The sequence below is a fragment of the Erpetoichthys calabaricus genome, chromosome 1, assembly GCF_900747795.2.
Source record: "Erpetoichthys calabaricus chromosome 1, fErpCal1.3, whole genome shotgun sequence".
Lineage (NCBI taxonomy): Eukaryota > Metazoa > Chordata > Cladistia > Polypteriformes > Polypteridae > Erpetoichthys > Erpetoichthys calabaricus.
In genome coordinates, this window is record NC_041394.2 from 339,331,777 (window position 1) to 339,349,938 (window position 18,162).

Below are 18,162 nucleotides of genomic sequence, written 5' to 3' on the forward strand. Positions count from 1 at the left end.
ATCTGCCAGACAAAATCTGCAAAACTTTTGTACATTAAAGGACTCCTGGAATCCACCTAGAGAGTGTGCAGCCAAGTTGTCAGCAGCCACATATAACACTGTCCCTTTAACATAAGAACCAAGTTTCTCAATGAACACACCTTCTCTTTCTAGCTGCTCAATGTCCTTAAGCAGTGGCTCTAAAAGTGGCTTGTACCCATAGGCTTTGATATGTTCAGTCTTACACAGCACAGCAAGGTAGATTGATAATAATGATGATCTGTATTTTACAGGTAAATTGGCTATAACCCAGTAAACACCACAGAGTTTGTGTTTTTTTTTTGTTGTACCTAAAGGATTACAGATCTCAAAATCATCAATGTACAATCCAATAGAAACACTTATATCTTTACCTGATAGAAGCTGGTTTTCTTTGAAGTATTCACCATCTTGAAATGATTTATACTGTCCAGATTGTATGACAGGAATATTTACTTGTAATACCTTCAGTACCTCATCTCTTTTTAAAAGTTCACTTAATAATTTAATAATAGGAATATAAACAAAAGTATGGGTTCTTTCATATGCATTGAAAATGTATTCAACAGGCTCAATAACTGTGAAGTTCTGTTTGTAAAATAATTGCCTTTTGTGCTCTGTGCCTAGAGGTCCTTCCCTTGCAAGCAGATTAAGTGGATTTGAACTTTGCAGGGCATCTGCCAATGCATCAACAACACATTTCTCAGATGTAAAATCATGTTCCTTTAAAATATTTTCAATTGAAACTTTAGTTATTTGTCCAGCAAATTCTCCAATGTCAAACAGCTCATCTATTATTTCCTGAATTGCAGACTGTGACACATGCAAGACTACTTGCATTCGAAGCAAAAGAGATGCTACTCGGCGTCGAACTGACTCGTTTTCCAGCTGAGGTTCAGGCTCTGGCACACTCAGATCTATAGGCGTTAAGTCCACGGTGTCTGACTGGGTGTGACTTGTAGACGTCTGATAGCTGTGACTTACAATAAGTGCAGGTCGGAAATTTTGTAAAGTGGAAGACTGGTGATAACGACTTCTATGAGCAGTAAATGTAGAAACCACGCTAGATTTAAAATAGCAATCACCAAATGGGCAATTAACAATCTCTTTGTTCCTCAAATGTCTTTTCAAATGAAGAAAATATTTTTGGATGGTGCTTGGCTCTGAAAATGTGCATAGTTCACAGCGAATTTTAGCAACTAGTGAAATAGACGTCTCTTTCCTGTGCTCTTTTAAATGATTTTTAAGTTCCACGTAGGACTGAAAGATAGTTAAGCAGTCTTTGTAAATACAGTTAAAACCCCTTCTGTGATGTCCGTGATTGTTTTTGTAGTGGTGAAGGGTTTTCTTTTCATTACTAGAGGAAAAATTGCAAAACTTACAGTCCCACTTCATGTGGCGTCTGAAAAATCTCACAGTAATAAAAATTATGACTGTTAATAGATGCAGTTATTAACAAAAATAAAGCCTTTGCTCCGGTTCCCATTTGCGGTGCCGCTTTACACTTCGTGCAGTAGTCAAAATGGACGAAGCGGTCCACACCTAAGCACGATACTCAGTATACAACAAAAATTCATTGACTATACTAGAAATAAAAACTAGAAAACACTTTCAAACTCTGTACCGAGTACTCATATTTTAAATAAAGTAAAAATAACAAACGTCGATAATTGTGTCTTTTGGTATACTAAAGTACACTCACCTTTCTCAACCTGTCGCAAATACCGAATATCTTTTATTTGGCGCGTAATGACACAAGCACTTAGAGATGACAGGCTGTGCAACGTGATTCTTTTACGCCAGTCATTGTAGTTCGTGGATTATTCCACTACCAGATCTCAATAAATCGACACTGTCCTCGCTGCTGCTGAACACGTGTAAAATACTTAAGGAAAGAAGAATGAAAATGGTTTGGTTTGTAATGGTGTGTCACTAACATTCATCTCCTCCGGAAACATACCCCATCCGAGGACTGCAGTGAGGGGACAAACGGGAGACCCCGTAAATATTAAAATTAACTTTAGCTAGCAATGCGGATAAGAAAATTATTATGTTTATGCAAAATCATTTTGTCAATGTACAGCACATTTTCCTTCTTCAATTGTATTTATCAGCTTTCACAAAGAGGAAGTGTTTCACTCGGTTATGTTATCTATAACTTGCAATTTTAAGTTAATTACACTTACCCGGTCATTGTTAATTGTCTTGAAGTTACATTAAAGAATAATTTCGAGTTGAACTATTCTTAAACTCTTGAAATTAAATTAAATGTATCCAATTAATTGTGCTGAGTTCAATGAATGAAAATACATAAGTGTAAATAACAAAGAGGGGCTAACATTTTTTACAGTGTGTCAGGAAGTTGTAATAAAGTTCATTGATGGATTATTTAAGGGAGGAGAAATTTGGTGGGTAGAGACAGAGAATAAAAAGAGAGAAGTGTTCTTGGGTAGCTCAGTGCTGTACCTCCACTTTTGTATTATTAAAGAAATAAAATATAATTGGCAAATAGTCCAAAAACTGGGGTGACCATCTCTGTGTGCCTTTCCACACATCTAAGACTCTGTCTGCTACGCTACCGAGGTCGCCCGCAAGCCACGAAGAACCGACGCCGAATTCTGGTAAGGAGAGTAGCGGACTCTCAACACCCGCTCGTACACACAGCAGGAACCCCCAGTTCTCACCCTTACAATTTTGGTCTGAAGTCGGGACTGCAGCTCACATTGTGTTACAACTTATGGCAAGCCGTTTGAACATTTAATGCTTTTCATTTGATATGTGCTTTCAAAACGTTGATATCGAGTTTTAAATTTAATATCAGCACTTAGAAATTTGATATACAATCATAAATAAATTGATATCACGGTTTTAGAATTTATATTAAGCTTTTGAAATGTTAATATATATGCATTTAAAGTCTCACATCATATTTTGTCATTTTGATATCCATCCATCCATTATCCAGCCCGCTATATCCAAACTACAGGGTCATGGAGGTCTGCTGGAGCCAATCCCAGCCAGCACAGGACACAAGGCAGGAAACAAACCCTGGGTAGGGCGCCAGCCCACCGCAGGGCACACACACACCCGGGACAATTTAGAAACGCCAATGCACCTAATCTGCATGTCTTTGGACTGTGGGAGGAAACTGGAGTGCCCGGAGGAAACCCACGCAGACACAGGGAGAACATGCAAACTCCACGCAGGGAGGACCCGGGTCTCCTAACTTCGAGGCAGCAGCGCTACCCACTGCGCTACCCTGCCGCCCATTTTGATATCAAGTTTCAAAATCTGATATCATGCCTTAAAAAGTTGACATTGAGCTTTTGAAATTTGATATCGAGTTTTTAAAATTTGATTTCACGCTTTTAAAATCTAATATCAAGTTTGAGGATGTTACATCATCGAATTTCATAAAAGGGAAATGGATTAAATGTTAAAGCGGCTTGCCATAATAACTGAGTCCGTGTAGGGGCTGGAAGCGCTGCGCCGCTGTACAACTCACACGCACTGCAGTGTGGAAGGAGGCGGGGTGATGAGTTGAGTGGCAACAGCTGTGTATATAGTCTATACACGTTCCATAAAGTTCAGGGGTTACTCTGCGTACTTCGCTTAAATCATCCAAGATCAGTAGCCTCACTTTGGATCAGCTAATGATGGTTCTCTGAACGAACCTGTGGATCAGATTACCGTAGCTGGACTCAGTCATTTAAGGTGACTGCGCGCTCCCGTGCTGCCTGAAAAGCTCATATATAACGAGACTAGAAAACATGATCTGCAAGTCGCTTATTGGTGGATAGAAATAGCACAAGAAAGAGGGCATTTTTTCCCCAGGCTGAGCAAGAAGTTTTATGGACTGCTATGATGAATTCAAGGAATTAATGTGTACAGAAGGAAACATGGCATAAACAATGGCATAAAAGGCCTCTTTAATTGTCTGCACGCTCAGGTGTCCAGGAAAAACAATAAAAATTCTGAGGAAGTGTTTCAAGGCCAAGCAGCCTTTGTGAATTGCCAGACAATCGGCACTCTTTGACAGATTCTCCATATCACCTACCGTATACAAAAAAGTGCTGCTTGCACAAAACCTCAGAGAAATACACAGTCTACGTGATCGGGAGAGCTCGACTTCTCCGAGTTTGGCTCCTAATATAGGAAGCGAATTTCTTCCATTTTTCCCTACTAGGTTTTTTTGGGAGTTTTTCCTTGTCTTCTTAGAGAGTCAAGGCTGGGGGGCTGTCAAGAGGCAGGGCCTGTTAAAGCCCATTGCGGCACTTCCTGTGTGATTTTGGGCTATACAAAAATAAACTGTATTGTATTGTATTGTATTGTATTGTATAAGCGAATATATTTCTGATGCATAAAATTCTCTCTCAGCTGGAGCGATCTCTATCAAAAAGATGATCATTCGGACAGGCTAAAGGATATTGACTATTGTGCAAAACTCTCTCGACTTGAAATTCTCTTCCTATTATCAGCGCACCGGTTGCAATCGGTGGCTCATCTATGAATGGCGAGGCTATGGCTGAACGGATTTCCATGTAGACATTAGTTAAGCGTGCAGACTATTTAGAACAAACTAGCTCCCGAGCAGGTTTGAGGTTTACGATTTGATGTGACGACACATCCAACAACAGTTTTGAAGAACCGACAGATCTAGTATCATACTAAATATTCAATTCAGTTTAATCCTGCTAAACCTGTAATCCACGTACGGAGAATACCCCCTGTAGTCTTTTTCTTGCAACAAGAGGACATTCTCTGGCGTGTTTTATTCCCTCGCAGGACACTACAGCCATCTCTGTACTGCGCCGTCCATGTCCACAGCACGTGCAGTAGTATAAGCCGAGATAGCGCGACATGAAACACACTTTAAAAAGGGGTCTTTGAGAAAACTGACAGTCAGCATGCCCCGTATGTAACCTGTTTTGAATAATAATAAAGCAGTCGGCTTTAAAAAGATACGTTTGACATTCTGGTGACGTAAGTATTTTGCCTCTGTTTTATAATTATTTTCATTTTTCTTGTGGTCTTGAGGGAAGTTCACAGTCTCTGCTACTCCTGGGCCTGGCTTTAATTGGACAGCCGTGATGTTTTGGAGTGACCTGATGTACAGACAGAATTGTAAACACAGCAATGGAGAGCACAAGTGTAATTGTTGTTGGTATGGTGTTGGCTTCTTCAATTGACGGGTACAGCCACAGAGTTCCAATGTAGAACTTGTCACCTCCATGCTGTTTTCCACCGAGTACATGAAGCAGCTACAAAGAAACACTTTGGGCGTTCCAGCCGTCCATCACAGTGGTGTCTAATAAATTTACCAAAGATTGGAGGGATGGGGGAAGGCAGCTAATTTGGGACACTGCCTCCCCCAGGATGCTAGATGGCGGCTTACCTGCAGCGGTGACCCGGATTCCTGCAGGGTACCATGGGATCTGGAGTTCGGCTTCACAACCCTGCTGGGTACCATGGGTGCCGCTGCAGGGTGACGGGGGATTTTTACTTCCGGGTCAAGGACCACATAAAAGACTGTTGGGAACCCAGTAAGCGAGCCAAAGTTGGGAGGTAGTTGACAGAGCTTGCTGGGAGGTGTGGAGGAGAGATTGTGTATCATTATTATTATTATAGTTATTGTTACTTACCTGTCTATGGTGGTTGGAGTGCTTAATGCCACTATTAATAGAAAAGAAAAGGAATTCAAATACCTTTTTATTGATTTTACCTGGTGTCCTGGGGCCTCATGTATAAACGGTGCGTACGCACAGAAATGTTGCATACTCATGTTTCCACGCTCAAATCATGACGTATAAAACCTAAACTTGGCATAAAGCCATGCACATTTCCATGGTACCTCATACCCTGGCGTACGCAATTTCTCCGTTCGGTTTTGCAGACTGGCGGCACCCAGCGTCAAAGCAGTGCTACTGTTCCTGTGTGGTCACCCTTTCTTTCTTAGACCCACATTCCTGACGCGGCTTTATAAATATACTGAAACTAACTGTATATTGTTTATTAGTGTAATGCATCTAACCTGTAGCAATGTAATGGTCCAGGGAATAGCCATAGTATTCCAAATACCATAACTGCTTTAGCGTTGTTGCTCTCCCTGCATCTTCTTCTTCTTTCAGCTGCTCCTGTTAAGGGTTGCCACAGCAGATCATCTTTTTCCATATTACTCTCACTGCACCACTCGAAGTATTTATATCACTGTATATCAGTGGGGAATCACAGCAGCAGCTGATTGGAAACAGAATTATCGGTATACAACATGAAGCAGACGCTGCCTTAGCCAAGGCAAAACACTTTAGAGACTTCCCTGTACGGACCTCGCGTTTCAGAAACAATTTCATCCCAAGAACTATAAACGCACTCAATCAGTCCATCAAGTGCTCCTTGTAGAGCTGTTTGTACTTATAAGTACAATCACCTCACTGTAAACTTGCACTACAGTTATAATATTGCACAACCTGCGCCACTTTATAAAGCGCATATTTACATATGATGACGATATCATTTTTAAGATGAAATGCAGCAAAATATGTTGATTATTTAAATGAAGTTAGTTTTATCTGTATAATATAATCTGTATTGTTAATAATTAAACATGTGAGGACACGGTGCTGCAACGCTAGCTAGGTCAGGGATTGTTCCTGCATTGCATTGTATTATTGCTGGTGCTGACGCGACACTGGAAGGACAGATGGATAGAATAATTAAACATGTACTACAAAGATATTTCAATGTTCCTTAAACGTTTTGAAGAATCGGCGTTCTAAGCTTACAGATGGCTTAATGTCTATTACAGAGCTGATTGTGTGGTGATTGGGTATTTGGAGAAAGAAAAGTAAGGACAGGAATTGGAGGTTAGTACGTTTGAAAGAGACAGGACTTCTGTAATAAATTATTTCACCAAAGGTTGTGCATGGTGCAGCAAGCCTCTTGCGTGAGACATGAACAAGCACTGCGCCACCGTGTTCCCATGTTTAATAACATGCTTTCATTCCTATCATCATGAAAAAGATATCACGTATACATCTCAGTATTTTAATTATTCAGAGAGCTGTAATATCACGAATGTAATGGATTATGTGTCCTGTCGGAGAAAGAGAAAGCCCATTTAAGAAGCAGGTAGTGATTCATACACAGAGCACATAGAAGATCAAATACAGAACAAAGCATTTAACATGCCACTTTAGTTACAATGGGATTTGAGAAACTAGTAAATTAAACGATTTTAAGATGAAGTTTATGATGTTCTACTTTAATCATGTAGTTTATTTTGCCATTAAAGTGGACATTTCGAGATTAAAGTTGACATTTCGTGCTTTTTCCCCCACTGTGTGCCTATTTTTTTTTGTCTGTACCCTAATAAGTTTTCATATGACACTCAGACGGTGGGCTACGACTCGCCTTTTCACAGCGACTTTGATATGTGACAACTTCTTTTTTATTTCGGGCACTGTGCGACTTTGTGAACTTGAGCTTTCGAGTTTCTTCGACACTCTGTCACTCGATCAACTTCATTTTGTTGATTATACCACTGTTTAAGCCAACAAATGGTATTCTCTGAAATTCTTATTATTATTAAAAGCATGGGGGAAAATATAATAATAATTCATTACATTTATATAGCGCTTTTCAAAGTACTCAAAGCGCTGTCCACACAGGGAGGAACCGGGAAGCGAACCCACAATTTGCCACAGTCTCCTTACTGCAAAGCAGCAGCACGTTTTTCCATTGTCTTTTTACAGAAGGTTATTTATATTGATTTGCATATTCAAAAAGGCATAATTCTGGGAGGAGTTGAGGCGGGACAGAAGGCGCGAGCACGTGTGTTACTTTTCACGCTGATCGGGATTTATGTAGCAGAAGAACGTGGAAGTTTGCGTACATACAGATTCCTGCATCTGGATTTTTCTGTGCGTACGCACATTCCCGCTTTTGTGCTTACGCCATGTTATAGTGTGAGTTCTACACACGGCGTTATACATGAGGCTCCTGGACATTTGTCTATCGGGTTTGAGGAGTTGACAGCGCCCTCTAGTGTCACACCACCCTATCCCATAAAACCTCAAGTTCTACCTGATTGGAATTATTTTCTAACCAGAATATTAAATGTAAAGGATGGCAGAAACAAACATAAGCAGGAAAGAACAAGCATATAAATTATACACCATCAAAAGCAGTTCATTTATATTCCAAGATAAATGACAACATATGTTTTCAGAATGGCAGATTAACATAAAAAAAGTAAAAAGCGGGAAGACCGGAGTGTGCTAGTGAAAAAGAAAATTAAACATTTATACTGGATGGCAGGAGCCATCCTGTCTCCCTTTCTCTTAGAAAACACCAGACCATGTCGCTTGCAGACATTCTCCAATGATTCAGCACTTATGGGGTGTATAGATTAAGGGGGATGAGACAGAGGAGAGGAGTCGGGTAGAGAAAGAATTGTCTGCATCTAAATATCTGGTTATTTACTGTCACCGCACCTAACAGCTTCGATATCCAGTCACTATTCAAGGAGTGGATGTACAGATTGTGCAGTCCTATATGTAATTGTGGGTCCACATCATTGACAGGTTCAGCTGGTCTCGTAAGACAGAGGAATAATATAAGAAAAGGCAGAGGTGGGAATTTTTCTTAGAATTGACAGTTACCACAATACTGTCCTGTGGTTCCATTGCTCAGTTGCCTGGGGCTGGTTAGTGAAGTTGGGTCTGATGACATCATTGACACAACAGTGTATAAACTGGTGGCATGCAGCAGCCTCAAACCCTTCATTCCAAGTGTTTCAGGTTTTTGATTTTCAGTGCTAAATCTATTTTTTTGTGTTCTTAGGTCTTTGTTTTTGGTTATCATTTGGTTCTAACCCTTGCACATATATGCTCTCGCTCCACCTTCTGACCTGTCCATTTGTGCTCTTGTGGCTTCCCATATTCCACTCTTAGTGTACATACTGTAAGATTGCTCCTTATCCAGATATGGGTCCCATGTTGGAAAAAAAAATCAGTGAAATACTTGACACCCTACAACTTAAACATGAGGAATTAAATCCCAATGTGACAAGCTTATTTCTTCACCGGAGAAAACAGAGGGGTTAGGAGAATCATTTGTTTCATCAAAAAGGGAGCAAAGCAAAGAAAGAAAGAAGTCAATGAAAGTTAGCATGACAGGCATCAAAGAAAGGGATTTTGTTAATTTTGTGGGAAATTGGGACATCATAAATACACCTGTGAGGACCTGGGCTCCAAACTCAAGCGATATCTATGCAGGTAAATTGTTGAAAAGCTGGTGACCAAATAAAAGATTTAGTTTTCAGTTAATTAATAATCCCAGGTAGAGTCGATACAGAAGATAATCATATAATTATTTATTCTGGAGTGGCAGAATTTTTTAATTTCCACCAAATGGCAGACCTGCAATTAACACCCTTTACAATGCAACATAAACCATGTATAATGTTTGCTGATGGCAGTCCTTTGGAAACAGCAAAAATATACAAAACACCACCTATGCTCACTTTAGAAATGGGTGAACAGTTTTTCAAACAAATGTATTGTCCTTCATTTGCCTTAACCCATCTTGTATATTCAATCCTGATCTTCCATCTGTGCTCTTTATAGTTTATGTCTGCACCCTCATCAATTCCCAGTTATTTATAAGTCACAAATTAGTCAAGTTCTCTTAATTACATATCTTCCAAAACTTATGCTTTGTAATTATTTGAATTTTCCATTAATGAAAGTTGCTTTGGCACATTTGTCAAATCTGAACATTTTGTTCCTGTGTTAATTCTTTTGTGTCTCTGAAGATGGCATTCTTCTGAAAACTCCCACATAAAGAAGAACCATTTGGCTTCTCTTGTGTATGGTTTCTTTTGTGGCTCTGAAGATGGCATCGTTGTGAAAATTGCTTGCCACATTCAGAACAACTATATGGCTTTTCTCCGGTGTGAATTCTTTTGTGTCTCTGAAGATGGCCGCTTTGTGAAAACTGTTTCCCACATTCAGAACAGCAATATGGCTTCTCTCCTTTGTGAGTTTTAATATGACTCTGAAGGTTAGTACTGTGAGAGAATTGTTTCCCACATTCAGGGCACCAATACGGCTTCTCTCCTGTGTGAATTCGTTGGTGGTCCTGAAGATGACTTCTTTTTGAAAATTGTTTGCCACATTCAATACAGCAATATGGCTTCTCTCCTGTGTGAATGCTTTTGTGGCTCTGAAGACTGCTTTTATGATAGAACCGTTTACCACATTCAGCACAAGAAAATGGCTTCTCTCCTGCATGCATTCTTTTGTGGTTCCGAAGACTACTCTTGTGATAGAATTGTTTGCCACATTCAGAACAACAATATTGTTTCTCCCCTGTATGAATTATTTTGTGGCTCTGAAGTTTATTCATTTCAGAGAATTGTTTACCACATTCAGAACAGCAATAAGGCTTTTCTCCTGTATGAATTACTTTGTGGCTCTGAAGACTACGCTTGTGAAAAAACTGTTTACCACACTCAGAACAACAATATTGCTTCTCCCCTGAGTGAATTCTTATGTGGCTCTGAAGACTGCGCATGTGATAGAATTGTTTGCCACATTCAGAACAACTACATGACTTCTCCACAGTATGCATTCTTTTGTGGCTCTGAAGACTACTCTTGTGATAGAATTGTTTACCACACTCAGAACAGCAATAAGGCTTTTCTCCTGTGTGAATTACTTTGTGACTCTGTAGACTACGCTTCTGATTGAATTGTTTGCCACATTCAGAACAGCGATATGGTTTCTCTCCAGTGTGAATTACTTTGTGGATCTGAAGATTACGCTTCTGATAGAATTGTTTGCCACATTCAGAACAAGAATGTGGCTTCTCTCCTGTGTGAATTCTTTTGTGGGTCTGAAGAGTACGCTTGTGATAGAATTGCTTGCCACACTCAGAACAACAATATTGCTTCTCCCCTGTGTGAACTATTTTGTGGCTCTGAAGCTTATTCATCTCAGAGAATTGTTTACCACATTCAGCACAAGAATATGGCTTCTCTCCTGTATGAATTCTTTTGTGGCACTGAAGGCTACGCTTCTGATTGAATTGCTTGCCACATTCAGAACAACAATATGGCTTCTCCCCTGTGTGAATTCTCTTGTGGCTCTGAAGACTACGGTTGTGATAGAATTGTTTCCCACACTCTGAACAACAATATGACTTCTCTCCTGTGTGCATTCTTTCGTGGCTCTGAAGACTATTCTTGTGATAAAATTGTTTTCCACACTCGGAACAGCAATATGGCTTATTTCCTGTGTGAATTACTTTGTGGCTCTGAAGACTACGCTTCTGATAGAATTGTTTACCACATTCAGAACAGCAATATGGCTTCTCTCCTGTGTGAATTACTTTGTGGCTCTGAAGACTATGCTGCTGATAGAATTGTTTGCCACATTCAGAACAACAGTACGGCTTCTCTCCTGTGTGAACTCTTTTGTGGTTCTGAAGACTACGCTTGTGATAGAATTGTTTGCCACACTCTGAACAACAATATTGCTTCTCCCCTGAGTGAATTATTTTGTGGCTCTGAAGTTTATTCATTTCAGAGAATTGTTTACCACATTCAGCACAAGAATATGGCTTTTCTCCTGTGTGAATTCTTTTGTGGCACAGAAGACTACGCATCTGATTGAATTGTTTGCCACATTCAGAACAGCAAAATGGCTTCTTCACTGTGTGAATTCCTTCATGGCTCTGAAGTTTATTCATTTCTGAGAATCTTTTACCACATTCAGAAGAGCCGTAAACTTTGATTCCTGTGGAAAGTTTAAAAGAAAAGAAAAAAAAAAAAAAGCTTAGTTTTTAATCCACTACCCTAAAATTGACAGTCACAACAGTAAAAGTAATGCTTGTTGAATTTATGAACAAATTTTGAAAAGTCTTACAATTGCTTATTCTTAACTCTTTTAGGGCTTTTTTTTTTATTTCTTTTCTCCCAGGGCTGAATATTTTTCCAGAAACTAACTTTTTTTAAAAAAGAACACAAAACAATTGTTTAACATATCAAATCAACAAACATTTTTTATTTTTGACTAATATAACTTTTGCATTTTGTATGAGCCTGCATACTATATAATTTAACATATTATTTCACATACTGTACATGTTACAAAGCAAAGTCCTGCAAAGTATGATAACGCTCAAAGCAGCCAATTGCATGCATTGCCACGTTGCACTGCTTACAATACGTGTTGCACTGGTGCCTCTTTTTGAGTAGTCTGTTGCTGCACACAACACAGTCAGGCTTGTTCTTTTTGTCCTCATATGTTGCAGGTAAGTGGCGCTCAGTCAGCCTGTCTGGCACTGCTCTTTGTGCTGGCCTTCCTTGCTTTGCTAAAGGCACTCCAACATAATCTGCCAGCAAGCTGTCAACCACCTTCTTGCGGAAATCTGCCACAGTCATAGTGCTGTCACTGTTTGCCTGCTTGAATAATATATATCCATTTGTGAGTGCAATCTCACGCAGGCGATGGTACACAGTGTGGTATCACTTGGTGGACTTATGGCCGTAAGTATATGACCCCAGCATCTGATCCAGTCGATCAACTCCAGCCATCTTACAATTGTATTCCTCAAGCGCAACAGGCTTGTCCAGCTTCCTACCTTCTGGGTTTCCCTTTGAACAAATTGTTTTCTCACATAAATTGTTGGTGTGAACTGTAGTAAGACAAGTTATCCGCCCGCATGAAAACCGGATTGTCCCCTCTTTTCATCTTTAGCCTGTCTGGCTTCAACTGTAAAGGCATGTGTCTCCTGTTCACCCTCACTGTGCCACAAGCTCCAATTCCCCTGCTCTGTAGCTCCATGAACAATTCTGGTGATGTATAAAAATTGTCCAAATGTACATAACATGACCCAAATGTTCATATCCCTGAAGCAGCTCCAGCACAACCTGACTTGTCAAGGGACAGTTCTCTCTTTGAAAAGAATGCTTTCCAGTATAAGTAATTACTTTTAGGCAGAAACCAGTGTTTGCTTCTGCCAGTACAAAATCCTTTATGCCATACTTGGTGGGCTTGTCTGGCATATATTGTCGGAAAAAAAGCCGTCCCTTGTATTTTATCATTGATTCATCCACAGACAAATCATGGCCAGGCTGATAAAATTGTTTATATGTCGGCTCCACAATGTCAAGCAGGGGCTGAACTTTGTACATGGGATTATAGCCTGGCTCACCCCTTGGGATTTGCTTCTGGTTATCACAGAAGTGAATGAAGCTTTGCAGCAGCACATACCTAATCATCACACGGCATAACCTGTCCAAAGCCACCAGGTGACAAAGTATGTGTGGACCAATGCTCCCTGAAATTATATCGCCAGTCCAGTCCCATCTCTATCTGCAATGCCACAAAGCCCTTCATCTCGTCTTTTGTTGTGGGTTTCCACTTCGAAAAACGAGAACGCGGAGCGAGCGCATCCCGCGATTCAAAAAATTGTTCTGCATACCTGTTTGTCTCGTCAGATATCAGCTGAAAAACTGCCTCAGGAAAAAACAGATTGAAATAGTCCAGCGGCTTGTAATCCGTTGTGTCCAGCAGCAAGCCGTGCCTTCTTGTGAAGTCAGGTAGCCAGATCGGCTCCCATGGATCAATTTCTGGGTATTCCTCCCATGCGAACCTTGCCGTAGGTGTACTGGCAGCACAAATGCGCTAAGCTGCCAGCTGAGTAGCTGGGGCAGCATCGGCTGGTCTCCGATCGGCTGATGCCGAATCCTCAATCTCTTGCTCAATCTCTTGATCACTGTCTATGAAATCCGACTCTGAAAAATCAGAGTCCGACTCCGCGATAATGTGCAAAATGTCATCTGCCGAGTATTTTCTTTTCTCGACTCGCTTCACTCTCTCGTGAGATGTTGATGCCATCTTGTCTTTGTTTGTATTTGTTTACATTTCGCAACTCACGCACACGCAAGGATTATTTGCTGAGTCAACAAGTCTAGCATTCCTCCAAGCACAGAGGGAATGCCTGTGACGTGACAGTGAGTTTTGTCGCCATTAACAGCTGATTGTCGCCCTCTATCCCTGGATGTCGACTTTTGTCGACATGCGCCCTCAACCCCTCCTGTCGACAAAAGTCGACATCCTCCCTAAAAGAGTTAACTTGTATGTGAAAAGACACTTAACTAGTTAATTTTGCCTTCTGTATTACAACTACTCAGCACAATCAGAAGCTGAAGAACACCACCAGACAGACCATGTGTGATAGACACAATTCACAAGATTATTGGTCACACTTTGTTAACTACATTGGAGAACTGCACCATAATTTTGACATCATGCTCATTCAAATATTGTTCAAAATTATATGTTGCTTTTTTTTTTTTTTTTTTTTGGATTAATGGAAGTAAAAAGTGTTAATCTTCAGTTATCACAATATATACTTATTATATATCACTAAAACAAAACTGGGGAATGAACAAAGTGACATATTAATGCACTGACCCACAGGAGCTGCAGTCATGCGGGAGAAAAATTAAAAGATGAGAAAACCAATGATTTGCATAATTAATAGTGTGTGCCTTGGATGGGTTGAGGAAGGTGAAACCAGGACTTGATCTCTTTGTGATGGTCCCATTTATACTCCCCATTATAATTTAATGGGTGTGTATTACTTTATTTATGCTAATTGAATTGAAATTTGTTTTGTTTAAAAGTGTATTTAATTTAATGTGTGTGTTTGATTAATGAAAACCTGACAGAATTAATAATTAAAAGTCAGGTGGCTGCCACCTTTTTGATCCATTTCAGTCACATTATATGATTCTCCTACAAAAATTACACCAAAGTACTCATTATTCAACCAGAGAGTTTTCCTAACTGTTGGTATCCTCTAAATACTGATTGATCATCATGAAAAGGCACTAACCAGCTCCTGTCCAGAACGCTTTGCAGGGGCCTTGAATGTGGTCTCTTCATCCTTGTGTGTGCTGTGACAATGCAGGAGAAACTCCTCCGTAGGTGGAGTTAACTCATTGTGAGCATCCACCTGAGCCAACTCAGCACCAAGTGGTGAGCATGACTACTGAAGTCATCCCACAGGTAGACACGATGAGCAGATAGTATCCTTCTAAACACTCAATACAAAGTCTCTACAAATTTCAAATATTCTGAATAGCTTTTATGGTACATGGACACAAATAATTGTGAAAGTTCTCATTTGCAACTTTAAATCTAAGTTGAGTGGCTTTCTTATGCAACTGTGTGCACCCAGCCAAGGTTTTGTGAGTACCCACATACCCAACTGAAGTCTCTCTGTGTGGAAACGTCAGAGTAAATGCAAGATTAGCCTTGATTGAGAATTTCCAAAGCCAATTCTATGAGCACAGGCGAGTCCCACTATATCTTGCTTGGAGTTTCAGTCTCCCACACAAGCTTAAGCTCATACCACACACCAGTGAAGTAACATTCCATGTTGCAAAAGTCTAATATACATACATCCCACTTCCATTCTTTCCTGACTGGTCTATGAGAGACATCGGATGACTACCAGTGTTTTACACTCCCAAAGTCTGGTTCTTGGAGTTCTCTGTAATAGTCTCAACTGAATTAAAAAGTCCACTCATGCTTTGCTCTGCCTCTGGCATTTCCTCTTCGACTAACATAATCATGAGCACAAAATCCACACAACACTGCTCTAAAGATTACTAGGGAACATAAACCATGCCAGCTTAGGTGGGGTTCAAGGGAAAATGCAAAACATTATGCACTTATCTCATTGGTGGACTGCTTGCTAATTAAACCATAAAAGGGAAAAGGATTAAATCAACCATAATATAAAAGAAGTGGAGTTTTCTTGTATTTTCTAAACAAAACCTAACAATCACACAAAGCTAGTTTAACAGATAATATTAGAAAAAGAGAGGAGATTGTGAAATCACATTTGAAATGAAGTTTAGCTTCAATTTCACAAAACTGTATGGAAAATGATACTCCGCCATTTCCCTCATCACTAATAAGCACAAGTTAAATCACAGTGAAAATATTGGTCAAAAAATATAACAAATCGATAGGTATGTTACCAAAAAATCATAAAACCCCACTTGGGAGCACAAATCTCCAGACATCGCTCTATGGATCACTGGGGCAGACAGACACCCCTACCATGCCAGTCCTAGGAGGGCTAGTATAGAGTATTTATCTCATTGTACTGGATGCACCACAACTGTCAAATGTCATTTTTCACTGTGATCTTTTTTTTTTTTTTTTTTAATTTATTGAATTGATATGTCAGTTTGACGTAACATAAAAACTGAAGGTGACAAAGTGATCTCTGGCATTCCATCACAAAACTGAGTGGCTTCAGAGAAACCCTTTACAATGGGCAAACATGCAAAAGTATGAAAATAATTCCCCCTTGTGAGGCCACGGGGAGCGGTCATTTTAAGGATGGTCAGCTACGTAAAAGAGTTCTGTAAAGCGTGAGAAATCACAGTAGGCGAGCATCACAACTGCACACACCTTCGCTCTTCCCATTCAACTTTGCGTGTGATGGACTGATCAGGCTGCCTTCCTCCAGCTTCGGTGCACTACTTTAGCTAAATTAGCTAAAGTCAGGAATCTACTGCTGCGAATATGAGAGCCGGACAGCCTTTATGTGAGGTGTGTGGGGTTAGGGGTTGTGGGGTGTCGGAGATGGCTGGGGAGGCGACCCAGCCGGGATGCACAAGAGGACCGGAGGAGGGCTTACGCCTTCCCCAGATCATGTGGGGTCGACCGCCCTGGTACCTTTGGGGGCCAAGGGTACAGAGCTTTGAAGCTCAACCCTGTAGGGGCCGTGGTCACCATGAGGGGGCGCCCCTATGCCTTTGGAGCCCTGGACCTCAGCACTTCCGCCACATCCAGAAGTGCTGGGGGGGAAGAGGAGCAGGGACACCCGGAGTTCTTCCGGGGATGCAGCCGGCACTTCCGCCACACTGGGGCGTGTCGGTGGAAGATTGCTGGAACACACCTGGAGCACATCTGGGGGAATATAAAAGGGGCCGCCTCCCTTCATATTGTGGCTAGAGTCGGGTGTAAGAGGACAAGGGCTCTGGAGGAGGCAAGGTGGCGGCCTGAAGAAGATAAGGCATTGGACTGTGTGGCCAGGACTTTGGGGACTTTTGGGGTTTGTGAGCACTTATTATTGTAAAGAATTATGTATAATAAACATGTGTGGGGTGATTTACACGTGTCTGTCTGTCTGTGTCCGGGCCAGTGTTCACAGGGGCAATTGACAAGGAGAACTCCTGCAATTATACAGCATGTTTAAGGAAAATTTAATTTCACACTCTATTCCCTATCCCCACCCCATCTTCGATGACCGTACAGAGGTACCCCCTACAATGAACTGCAATGATGAATTCATATGTCTAAGCAGAGACGTTTCAAATGTTCAAAAGCTAATTGGGCTTCAGGTGTCCATTGACATTTTTTCTGAATCTTCTGTGATTTCTCCTTTTCCTTCTCTTACCGAGAGCTGAAATTTATTATTTTTTATTATAAAACTACAGTAAAAGCAACATGTTTCATGTTTTCAGATTGTTTTCAGTTCAGTATTACAAATAACTTTGATTTATCCTAAGCAAGGCATGACAGGTTTTTATTTTTATTTTTCACTCGCAAAAAAATTTCGTCCCTATGAGATTTGCAGTTCTAAAAGTATACGAAAAGATGATTGGCTCTTAAATATTATTTAGATCACTTTCACATTTATCTTTTATACTTCTGAGTCTTTGGAGAGAGATACGAAAATAACCAGTACATCCCAAAATATGTCATAAACAAAAGATTGAAATACAACGGGTGTGTTGGCTCAGCCATATGATTTCATACAATATTCATTGTGACCGTTAGTAGCATTAAATTCAGTTTTCAACCCGTCTCCTGCCTGTATTTCGATTAAATGCAAAAGAGAAGATCCAATTTACAGTAGTAAAGATGGTGATTCAGACAACTGACTACACAAGGAGGAGCTGAGAGGAAAATAAAACCTGTGCTTTTCATGGATATCTTTTTATAATTCAAATTAATTAATACACAGTCTTGATCAGTGCATATATTTTCCCTTTACTCAACTCTTTTAGGGTGAATGTCGACAAAAGTCGACATCCAGGGATAGAGGGCG

At 40.4% G+C, this 18,162-nt stretch overlaps 1 protein-coding gene across 1 annotated transcript in view; it reads right to left on the reverse strand.

The window, feature by feature from the left end:
* LOC114668130 (zinc finger protein 721-like) overlaps positions 1–18,162 on the reverse strand; it is a 105,029-nt gene that overhangs the window by 46,475 nt on the left and 40,392 nt on the right. Inside the window, exon 3 of the mRNA XM_051928004.1 lies at positions 9,928–11,816. Within this exon, the coding sequence (XP_051783964.1) occupies positions 9,928–11,816 (1,889 nt within the window). The remainder of the gene's footprint in view (positions 1–9,927; positions 11,817–18,162) is intronic.